This window comes from Podarcis cretensis, assembly GCF_951804945.1.
Source record: "Podarcis cretensis genome assembly, chromosome: 3".
Taxonomy (NCBI): Eukaryota; Metazoa; Chordata; class Lepidosauria; order Squamata; family Lacertidae; genus Podarcis; species Podarcis cretensis.
Window position 1 is genome coordinate 32,935,419 of NC_137172.1, and position 12,211 is coordinate 32,947,629.

General features: G+C 50.7%; 1 protein-coding gene across 1 annotated transcript in view; it reads left to right on the top strand.

Annotated features, from left to right (window-relative positions):
* Positions 1 to 3,757, top strand: part of MIXL1 (Mix paired-like homeobox) — a gene marked incomplete at its 5' end in the record, with an annotated part of 37,315 nt that extends 33,558 nt beyond the window's left edge. Inside the window, one exon of the mRNA XM_079971290.1 lies at positions 3,407 to 3,757. Within this exon, the coding sequence (XP_079827416.1) occupies positions 3,407 to 3,739 (333 nt within the window). The 3' untranslated portion in view covers positions 3,740 to 3,757. The remainder of the gene's footprint in view (positions 1 to 3,406) is intronic.
* Positions 3,758 to 12,211: the final 8,454 nt, after the last annotated feature.

Sequence of the window (12,211 nt, forward strand, 5' to 3'; positions counted from 1 at the left end):
ACAGGCAGAAATTCAAAAGGGCAGTTCTCTCTCCTACTCCATTCCACTCTTGATTTTTTAAAGTTAATATTTATTAACCAAAAAATTAAAAACAAAAACAAAAAACCAATTCAACCTTCATCCAGTATCGAGGGGAGCTGGGGGAAGAACACACGCTATAGTTCCTGTATATCGGAGGCCGATTAGAATATGGATTATAGACCCCATATAAATCTGTTTGCGGTAAAAGATGAGACGCTTAAGTTTGTGCAGTAAACGTTTGCTCCAGCATACTAAGGAAACAACCCAATTTATATCCCTTTAATAAGCGATTGTTTTGTTTTAAATTAATAACAACAGAAACTATATATTTAAGTTATAATGTTCTGTAAGATAAGTTAGGGTTGCCATATTTCAAAAGGTTGCTGAGCTGCTGCTTCTTTTTTTTTAAGAAACCCTTTTAGAATAGTGATTTTAAGCTTTTTGAGTTATTTCCGCTGCTTTTTCCATCGCGTTGCCCTGCAGCCGATTCGGCAATATTCCCCACCCCCCCCCGACGCCATTTTTACACCTGAAAACCAGGACTGAACAAGACAAAGCTTTATTACAACTGATAACTAACGAAACTACCATTCACATTTTTAAAAACCTGCAAGAAATGTGTTATTGGTTAATGAACTTCCCTGGGTGGAAACAAAATAAAAAATAAATAAATTCCTTCCAGCAGCACCTTAGAGCCCAACCAAGATTGTTATTGGTCTGATCTTTCGGGTGTATGCACACTTCTTCAGACACGAAAGCTCATACCAATAACAAACTTAGTTGGTCTCTAAGGTGCTACTGGAAGGAATTTTATTTTTATTTTGTTTCGGCTACAGCAGACCAACACGGCTACCTACCTGTAACTAGTTCCCTGGGTGGGTTAGAAGCCTTCCCCAAACAACATTATGTGGTTTGTGCCATCCTTGAACTTTCACTGGCCTTCTCAATAAACACACCTCAATATGCATTTCGAGGGCATTTTATGTCCAATGTGGGTTTTTTGTTTCCAAGAGGAAAGTGGTAAATTGTACTGTACCTTGTTGAAATTTGGGAATACAGTATAGACGGACTTCTGTAGCAATGCCTTAGAAGGATTACCCTGAAGGTCCACTTATATGTACCGAACAATGTTGTTGTGAGGATAAAACGGCAGAAAGAAGAACCATTTTCATTTCGTTTTGGTGGGGTGGGGGAGTGGGAATATAATGCAAATGTGGGAGTACTGGCAGAATGTTTGCTTCAAAAGTCATTCTCGCCCTGCGCTGCCTTATTTTACCCTCAGTTGCTGCCTTGGTCTTTACTGGAGCAGGAAAACTTTCAAAACTTGTGAGCTGCTACTGCTGCTCAAACCTTCACCAAAGCAATTAAACTGTGTGTGAATAAAGTACAACAGTAGTTGACCCAACCTGGACAGGTATAAAAAAACAAAACTTCCTGGCCCCACAACAAAGACCCATTGAGGCCAACAACATCCTCTTCTCACTGGGGCCACTCAGGGGCCCATAGAGAGCTAGAAACTACGTGCTCTCCACACCGGCGACTCCCAGCAAACTGAGAGTCCAAGGCACGGCGTCTTTTACACAGAATGTAGCCCCCAACCTATTGAAACCTGAGCTCAACTTTCCCCCCTTCCAGTCTCTAGGGAAGAGGGGGCGATGCTGGAGCCCTGAAGATGTGTGGGACTCCATTGCCTCTGACCCCTGGCTGGTCCCGATGGGAATTCTAGTCCACCCACGCCTGGAGAGCCCCCCCCCCTGCATCCCTGCCACCCCCTAGAAAGAGAGAACCGGGCTCCTGGGGTTGTTCTCTGCTGCCTACCCCCCCACCCCCCATCTTCCAGGTCGGGACTTCGGGGACGCATCAAGTGAAAGGCCAAAGTCCGGATTCCCCCCCCTTTTTTGGGGGGGAATAAACAACTCCCCATTCAACAGTTTCTGCTCGCTTTCATGAACCTCGCTTAGCATTCCGTTGCAATCCAGATGGCTGCACCTTGTTTGCAGCTGCCTGAGTTTGGCCAGACTGCGGGAGGCAGTGCATGACAGGAGTGCCCGGCGTGCTCTGGTCCGGGGGGTCACCAAGAGTCGGACACGACTAAACAACAGCAGCAGCCGAGCTTTTGTGTCTGTGCGATGTACAGGGACGTGGGCGCGTGATCCTTGCTATTTATTACATTTCTCGATTGCTGTATTTGATGCTGATCAGGCCAGCTCGACCAACAGCGATTCCAAAATATACACAAGATCCACTCACAAATAAGGAGGAAAACACTTGGGGAGGGGGGGATCTCCCCGAGGTCTTTAGAGGGGCGGGGGCTCTCCTTCCGCTCCAGGGGGCACCTTGGCTCCGCCCCTCTCCCCAGGGAGGAGATCCAATGGCTGAGCTGGGAGATCCCGCCGACGCCCTTGCGGCGGCCTAGAAAAGGCCCGTCCGCAAGTCTTGCGCCCCCGTTTCATCTGCACGCCCGAGGAGAGCAGCGGGAGATGGCTTTCCGCGCCTCTCCGAACGCCCTTCCCGTCGCTTGGCAGCAGCCGCCTGCTCCTCTTCCCTCCTCCTCCTCCGGCCCCAGTAAGTATCTCACCTTCGAGGGGGCGGCTTAGGGAAAGCGCAGCCTGCTTAGCGCCCCGCTTTTCTCCTCTGCAGAGATCCGGACGAGGCGCCGCGGTCTTCGCTCATCGGACCGGAGGCCGAGGTTTGACTTCTCGGACTTCCAGCTGGACGTGCTGGAAACGACCTTTAAGGAGCAACCCAAGCCTGGGTACCACAAGAGGATGTTGCTGGCCTGCCTCACTGAGATCCCCGAGGATCGCATCCGGGTGGGTTGCGGGGGGAGAGGTGGTCCGGGAGGGAGGTCTTTGACTCGCTTGGGTGGGGAATTGGGCCAGTTTAGGAGGGAACATAGGGGAAAGGATAAAAGGCCCAGGGATATTACTGTGATTGAATTCAGTGTGGGGGACTTGAGACTGGACCCCCCATGATCTGGCCCTTCTGGTGGGAATCCAGAGTGCAATAACACGTGTGCTCATGTTCCTCCTCTTATCCCTCACAGCTCTGGTTCCAGAACCGGCGGGCAAAGGCGCAGAGGGCAAATTGTGAAAATTGTCCTCCAGAAGATGTGTCCTCCAGGGCCGGCTTTACACCTGCTGCTCAGGTTACAAATGTCGGCCTGCCAGTGCCTTCCATTCCTCAAAGCTGCAGCCTGCCACTGCGCCAGGTCCAGCCTCCAAGCTTTGGCCTGCAGCCTCCACACCAGGTCCAGCTTCCAAGCTTTGGCCTGCAGCCTCCGCACCAGGTCCAGCCTCCACACCAGGTCCAGCCTCCAAGCTTTGGCCTGCAGCCTCCTCACCAGGTCCAGCCTCCAAGCTTTGGCCTGCAGCCTCCGCACCAGGTCCAGCCTCCAAGCTTTGGCCTGCAGCCTCCACACCAGGTCCAGCCTCCAAGCTTTGGCCTGCAGCCTCCGCACCAGGTCCAGCTTCCAAGCTTTGGCCTGCAGCCTCCACACCAGGTCCAGCCTCCAAGCTTTGGCCTGCAGCCTCCGCACCAGGTCCAGCCTCCAAGCTTTGGCCTGCAGCCACTTCACCAGGTCCAGCTTCCAAGCTTTGGCCTGCAGCCTCCGCACCAGGTCCAGCCTCCAAGCTTTGGCCTGCAGCCACTTCACCAGGTCCAAGCATGGAATCAGCACCCCCAAATGCTGGATCAAAATAAATTTTGTTATTTTTAGCCTACCAGAAGACTCTGTAATGTTTTTGTTGCGTGAGAGGGGGAGCAATGTCAGAAGTGGTCAGTGCAGTCAGAAGTCTTGTGGGTGTCCTTGGGGCAGTTATTTGCTCTCATCTCCACTTTAAACCATGCAGGTGTGGGAATGTTGCGGATAGGAGAGGATGTATTGATTAAATATTATCCTTCCTCTCGCATGCTAGGGAATTGTATGGCAGAGCTCATTCCTCTTTACACAACAGGAGGCTAGTTGCAGATTCATTTGAATCTCTTTAGTCAATCCAATCCGGGCATGCTTTAGCTTGTAATTTTAGGCTATACTACACTACACTGTCTGGGACGCAGGTGGCGCTGTGGGTTAAAGCCTCAGCGCCTAGGGCTTGCCGATCGAAAGGTCGGCGGTTCGAATCCCTGCGGCGGGGTGCGCTCCCGCTGCTCGGTCCCAGCGCCTGCCAACCTAGCAGTTCGAAAGCACCTCCGGGTGCAAGTAGATAAATAGGGACCGCTTATCAGCGGGAAGGTAAACGGCGTTTCCGTGTGCGGCTCTGGCTCTGGCTCTGGCCAGAGCAGCGATGTCACGCTGGCCACGTGACCCGGAAGTGTCTCCGGACAGCGCTGGCCCCTGGCTTCTTAAGTGAGATGGGCGCACAACCCCAGAGTCTGTCAAGACTGGCCCGTACGGGCAGGGGTACCTTTACCTTTTACCTTACACTACACTGTAGTGCAGCTTCCATCTTTGTATGGGTGGGACTGTGTGCTTCTGGCAGAGAGCCAGCAGACTGCATCAGAAACGCTGGCATAAATGGAAGAGAAAGATGGTTGTGTGACTGGCCCTTTTGTAGGGTCTGCAAGGTCACATGTGGGGCGGGGGGGGGGGGGAGATGCTCCAGACCTGGTGGAACAGGAAACTCTACCTTGGCTGGAGGAACATCCCCTGTCTGTGTCCACTCTAGGGAAACAGAGTCATGAGGAGGAAGCACCTCATCTTGCAAACAAGGAGGGCAGGTGGAATTTTTAAGAGGAGGCTCAATCATCATCCCAGGGCCTGGGTGTGGGGTCTAAGACACCTTGTTTTTATTTTGCCAACTACATAGTTTTCCTGACCTTCCTTTCAGGGGATCAAAGCGGCATACAAGTGTATAAAATAGAATCTCTGGTGGGGAAAGAGATGGGAATTTATGGCAGAAATAATAACCTAAGGCAAATAATAGCATGGCCAAACTTGGCCCTCCAGCTGTTTTGGCACTACAACTCCCCTCATCCCTAGCTAATGGGACCAGTGGTCAGGGATGATGGGAACTGTAGTCCCAAAACAGCTGGAGGGCCGAGTTTGGCCATGTCTGGCCTAAGGCAACTCAATGAGCCAATAACAAAGATTCTGAAATGTTGCTTTAAAATCTTACTTTTCCTTGCTTGCAGCAGAGAATGTGGCTGGGTTATCTATGTAGCCTGTTCTTCTGATATTGCCAACATTTTATAGAATTAATTCCACATATGGAGTCATTCACCACCACCCCTGGTGGCTTTTGCACCTTTTTCAACTCTCCCTTTCCCCCTCTCCATTAAGCCCCTGTATATACTCCTTGTGTGTTCTATGAGAAACTGTGGTTTAGGGGGGGGGGTTCAGGAGAAGCTTGGGGGTGGGGGGGAGAGAAACCTCTTGCGCTTCCTGCCTGACTTAACACACGGCAGAAGTGCTGGCTGTCCAGCGAAAGGTGGTGGCGGCTGCTGCCCTGTGCAGGAACTTGGCCTCCACTCAGCTCCTTCCCACAATGAAGGCATTGGGCAAAGGTTGGGTCTAATATCACCTCAAAGTGCCCTCAGACTTCCAGTTCCTCACTGCTGCAGTGGCGGCGGCAGCAGGGAGAGAGGTGGCAGAGATGACCTGTAGCCATTGTATCCCCTGTTGCTGTTTGTACCAATGAATGCGCATCCTTAACTTGCTAAGAAGCCATGCCTGACGCACCACCCAGTGGATCCCTAGGTCCTATTGGACAGGTGAGAGAAGAGCAGTCCAGTCATAGTTGGGTGCAGATAAATAGCCCTGAGAAGGGAAGGCCCTGGGCTGCCGCCTTGCCCTCTGCTGAAACTGTTATTCCATAGCTCTCAATGACCATGACAAAGAAACTAAGAAATAAAAATGATCAGGCAGTAAACAACATTAAAGCAAGCCCATTTTATTGACATAAAAATTACCAGCAGAATTTGCACTTTATTAAATTTCTATGCCACCCTTTATTCAAGGATCACAAAGTGGTTTAGAACACAAAAATGTATAAAATACTGTAGTAAGAAGCTGGCGTATATTGTTTGTTACTATGCTATGCATTTTTGTGTTTTCTGTTTTCTGAACTGCCTTGTGAGCCCTAGTCTAGCAGTACAGTACAGAAATTTAATAATAATCTTGGCAGACCATGAAAGCCCCCGCCTCCAGCTTCTCTGCTCAGTTCCTTCCCTGCCACCAAGCAAAAGGAGTGAGAAATGAATTCACACATCTTCTCGGTTCCAGAAGAGTCTTCACCTCTGTTGTTTCTCTTCCCTCCACCTCAGAGTTCCTCCAGTGCTATTCAGCATCTGGTCCTCAAGACAGAGTGCTGGCCCTCTCCATGTCAAGGGAGGAAAGTGAACCCTGACAACCCACTTCTCTTCCACAGCTCGGGGAATCCCACAACAAGGGATTCTGCAAGTCCCCAAACCCGATCACCACCGGAGCACACTGCTGGTTGGCCTCACTCAGTGGCGTAGCGTGGGGGGTGCAGGGGGGGCCGGCCGCACCGGGCACAACATCTGGTGGTTAGGGTTAGGGGGCGCAAATCCACGGGTTAGGGGGCGCAAATTACTTGCCTTGCCCCGGGTGCTGACAACCCACGCTATGCCACTGGCCTCACTAGCAGAATTGCTTCCAGGTGCACAGAGGAGGAAGTGTGAGAAGGGTGGGAGGGAGTGGAGGTGGGAAGAGTTGCTTCTCCCGAGGTGACCTGGAACCCTTTCACCTCCAAAGGCAGGTAAACTGAGCTTTACTAACCCCACTCCCCCTTTGCAGCCCAGAACAACTCAGGACCTTTTGTCCTGGAGGCTGAGTGTGTCTAGAAAGTGAGAGCCAGCCTGACCCCAAAATTTCTCAGTTAATACTCCTGCCTGCTGTCCAATGTAGACCTATTAGGGCTTCTCAGAAGCACAGAGTGCCTCCTATAATCACAGGTCCACAATGAGAGCCTCGTTCTCGTCTTTCAAGGGAGACTCTGGTCTGGTGCAGCTGGTGGAGATTCCAGAGTGTGCTGTGCAATTCACCCTCCCTCTTCCAGAACCAAAGAGTGAAAGAGTGGAAGGCAAATGCTTGGAAGATCCCTCCTGCAGATCCCTCCAACGTGGATCCCCTGGGCCAACTGCCTCCCTAGCATCCAGGGTGCAACCTGCCTCTTGTTCAAGCTCCAGAGGAGTATTTTCAGATCACGATGATGGCGCCTGAATGATATAAACTTCGTGGACTGCAATGCCACCACTGCACCTTGTTTAAACCCACAATAAACCTTGCATTTTGAAAGTGTTCTCTGGGCCAAATTCCAACAAGGGCCAAAGCACCGATTGCCAACCAATCTTCTCTTCTGCAGCTGGTGGCTGTTGGGAGCCACAGTTTCTGTCGGGCTGGGCCGACATCACACCAGGAAGACAAAATAAAACATCCAGACCTACAGGCAGCACCAGAAGCCACCTTCAAGAAAAACCTGTGTCCCACCTACGAGAAGCGGGCGACCCTAGTACAACACCTGAAGCTGCAACAGGGTCGCATCCAGATGCATGAAGGAAGCGTGCAGGCTGCCTCTTGTTCAGCTGATGGCTACGATTCTGCCACTAGACCATGTTTGATCCCTCAAGTGAAGGTGTGCAGGTGGAAAGTGCTGCAAGACCCTCTGCTGCTTCCTTGGGGTCACAGAATGGCAGTGCTGCAAAGGACGACAAAGAGAACAGGAAAGAGTGACCAAAGGTGTATCCAGGTCACCTCAACATTTAAATTCAAGTTTTTGAAAGTTTGTGCACTAAGTTTGAGCTAGTTTAATGAAAAATGGGAAGATTCACTGACAAACAGGCATATTGGGAGCCTCACAGCTATCTCTAGCTTCTATGAAAACAGATGGACAAACCCTTACTTCCCATATTCTTTGGGATCTATAATCAATACATGGTATCATTTAATTGGGCATTTTGCATACTGCTTAAATAGTCATGTCCAAGGCTCCTGAACTAAATTGTACCAGATGTGAGGTTCCCAATGTGTCTGTTTCACTGTGGATCTTCCCTTTCTTTAACTAGCACATTTTTTGTGAAATATATAAAAAAATAAAATTGTCCAGTCGCACCTTAGAGACCAACTAAGTTTGGTTCTTGTTATAAGCTACCTACACGGCTACCTGCCTGAATTTTTTTTTGAGTTTGAGCTAGTCTAAGTGGCTGTTGATGGGGAGATCAAACCACACGTTTCTGTATTGCCTCAAGCAGTTCTGGCACTTTCGTCCACCTAGCCATCCTGTCCCACTTTCCCCAAGAAACCCCCACTCCCTTCTCACACACAACCGCCTTCATGAACCAGAATACCCCAGTCTCAGAGGCAGCTCCCATTTCTCCCCCTCCCCCCTGGCGCCCCCACAGAGCCCATGGGGGAAAGTAAGTCGGAATTCACAGGGTGACGGGCTGTAAACTAGAGCAGGAAAACTCACTCCACATCCAACAAACCTCTCCACCTGCGGAAGAGGTTAGATAAACAGCTAACTCAGATGGACTCCAATTGCAGATCCGAGTCACATTCACTAGCACCCCCCATAGTTTGACAGGGATGGAGATTACAGGAACTCACCATTTCAAGAATAAAAAGCGAAACTGTTCAGCAAACAGAGCTATAACATTTCCATTGTGGAGCACGGGGAGGAAAAAAATCAACACTTATTGCGGATCCTCGCGGTGGAATCAGCAACCTAGACGCCCCAAGAATATAAAGGGCTGAACCAGATTGGCCCCAATTAGGTCCAACTGAACCGGTTGGACCTAATTGGATCCCGGTGTGTCCCGGGAGAGGCTCCCTCCCGCATCAGACAGGAAAGGGACGCCTCCGTTTTTCAGGGGACGCCGATAAAGTGGCAGCGAGAGCTCCGAGTGCCAGGACTGGGGCGGGGGGCACTTTAAGTGGATGTTGTGCATACAACCCTGAAGGAGGGCCTTGCCTCCTCCCTGCACTCTCTGCACCCAGGTGTGTCTTTTTGGCAGGCCAAAGGGGTTTATGGAAGGTGTGTCTGTAGGGGCGTCCTTCCTCCCTCGTAAGCCCGCCTAGCATCCTAGTCTCCACAGGTGAGAAGCAAAGCCTGTTGAACTTCCTGGGATTAACTCCTGACTTACCTGGTTTAGGGTCATAGTCGAAGATTCAAGGGAAACGTGTGCCCCGATATACCGTCTCCAATCATGCAATCTCATCTTGCTCGCGTAAATGAGAATCTAAAATACGATTTTACTGAAAACACACACACACACACACACACACACACACACACAGAGAGAGAGAGAGAGAGAGAGAGAGAGAGAGAGAGAGAGCTAGAGAGAGCTAGAGAGAGAGAGATGGAGCAAACATGCTGTTCCGTGTTCTCTGGAAGCAGCCAGCAGGAATGTTCCGACTGAAATCCAGTTAGCTGGGAGTAAATCTCATGGACTGCAGACTCCTTGGGTTCCTGGATGCCCGAGCACCCACAACATTCCCGGTGAAGGGGCACGGCACCCACAAATTTCGGTGCCAGGGCCATGCACGCTGCACGGCACCCACCGTCGCAGGACCAAGTTGGCACTCCTGTTGATGCGCATTGTTTAGTCGTTTAGTCGTGTCCGACTGTTCGTGACCCCATGGATCAGAGCACTCCAGGTACTCCTGTCTTCGTTGATGCGCATTAGTCTATTGTTATTTTTAATTTTTCGAATGTATTAAATGATTGTTGTGGTTTTTCCTTAGTGATAATTCTATGGTTTTATCTTTTTTTTTGTAAACCACTTTGAGTTTTTTTTGTTTCTTTTTAACAATCAAACCATGGGTGTAGCCAGGAGTTTTGTTGGGGGGGCGGGCAGGACTTTTGTTAGAGTGGGAAGAACCAACGTGATTGGTCAGTTATTGTTTTACTTGATCTAGGGAGGGCAGCTGCCCCCCTGCTCCCCCTTTGGCTACGCCCGTGAATCAAAGAATGTATATTTTATGACATTAGTAAATAAATAGCAGGCTCTCTCTTCGGGGCCCGTTCTTAAGCTGTTCCTTCTCAGGTTCATTCCTAAAACCTTGCTTTCCCAATGCTGGAGGTGTGTGGAAGGGGTTGGGCTGGGGCCGAGGTTGTCTGAGGTGGAGGCATGGAGAGGCAGGGAGAGGAGAGCCCCAAAATCGCTTGGCTGTCTATAGATCTGGCTCAAAGCGGCGCACGATAAAACAGAAAGAAGTTCAGTTAAAACCAAAACCCCCAAATCTAATCAAAAGCCAGAAGAGCAGAAAAGAGTTGACAGATCGGGCCGAGTGGTTGCCTCCTGGCTTAAGCCCCGCCCCCAATACCCGGGGGAGCCCGTGACGGAGACGGGGCCACGCCTACTTTGGCCGGTCCATAAAAGGGCTCCGCGGTACCTCCGCGCCATTCATTCATTTCCACCGGCGGGAAACGGATTCGCGCATCTTCCCAGGTTCGAAGAGGCCCTCCCTTTCGCGGCCAAGGGAGGGGAGTTGCGCTCTGGCGGGATGTGCCGACGGACGTCGATCTCCCCGGTCAAGGGGTCCCGAAGCCCGACCCCCGGATCCAGGTGCGTGAGGAAGACTCGGGACGAGGGGAGGGTGGCCGGCAGTGGAGGAGGAAGACTTGGTTCTGCTGGGAACATAGGAGCCAGCTCCTCGGGGCTGAGGTCCCTTCGGCTCCATGGGCGTGGCCCCCCAGCAAGTAAATCTGAAATATACTGGGAGTCGAGAGTGGATTTCATGCTCTTTATTCAGCTCATAGTGGTGAGGAGGAATGGAAGTTTCCCCACAATATCTGCTTTATATACATTGTTTACACAATGGGCTGCACATGATTGGCTAATTCCGGGATTCTCCTGTAGGCCAATCAGGTTGTGGATTCACTTCCACCTGGAGCTGGATTGGGTGGCTCCTGCGGACCAATCATACTGCTGCATTGTTCTAGGACCAATCAGACTGCTGCATTTTGGATCCTATTCAACTCAGTACATAACAAAATCCATAAGAATACTGACCTATCTGAGGTTCTGCCCCCTCAACCTGAAGCCTAACAGAAAACCTGACCACGCCCATGCTCCCCTAACGTATTTGGGGGGGGGAACAGAACTGAGTTAGCTGCAATGCAATTGGTCAGTTGTTTTATTTACTTGATTTTGGGGGCGGCTGCCCCCCTTGGCAACACCCCTGGGCTAAGGACCTTCCCCAAAGTTGATGGGCGTTGCCATACAAATGATGTGTATGCTGCGTCATATGATTGATTATGCAGGGCGGGGGTTACCTGCCCCCCCAGCAATATTTTATTCAAGTTGGCACCCCTGGCTGGAAAGTTCTTCTTGCACCCTCAAGTGTTGTGAACCATGGTATACAAATTTAATCAATAATAAAGGGGCAAGGTGGGAGGTAGCATCTCTCTTGGGAGCTTCTTGAGGGGGGGGCAAAGGGGCGGGGTCCCCGCTTCCAGGTCTGCCTCTTGCAGTACCTTAAGCCTAGGTGGGTGTCCTGAGAGTGTGATGTCAGTCCCCTGAGCTCAATGGGCAAGTGAATCAGGGGGTGGAGAGGGGGGATCAGTTCCCCTGTCCTGGTTTCATGGCTCACAAGGGTCCTCTTTCCCATTCTCTCAAAAGGTGTGGTTCCAGAACTGCAGAGAAAATCAAGTGGAGGGGAAAGTTTTGGAAAATCCTTCCAGCAGATCCCATCACTGTGGACCCTTGGGCTGATGGCCTCCCTATGATGCAGGGTGCAAGCTGTCTCTTGTTCAAGATCCAGAGGGGTGTTAATGGAGAGCTGGATTGACTTCATGGGCTGTGATACTGCCCACAGTAAAGGTGTGCATTTTGAAATTGTCACAAGACTTTGGAAAAAAAATCTGCTGGGCAAAGAAGAGGGGCAAGGCGTGGAGGCCCAATGCCCAGAATTGCCACCCCCCCTGCCCAATTTCCACCTGCTCCAAAGATTGCAAGCTGCAGCATGTAGTCACTTCACAAGATGGAGCCTGCCACCACTTCATAGGGTTCCAAGCTTTCAGAAGACACTGAGCTGTTTTTGCTGGGTGACAGGATGGCTTAACTTGCCTGCCTGCTCCATTGCTCGCTTAATAATTTGCTGCTGGGCCTGGTTCAAGTGTTACTTCATAGGTCCCTCACCAATTGGTGACCAAGGTACTTTAAGGAGTATCTGATTCCTTATGTTCTGCTTCAGTCACTAAGACCCTCTGATGGGGCAAATTTGGTG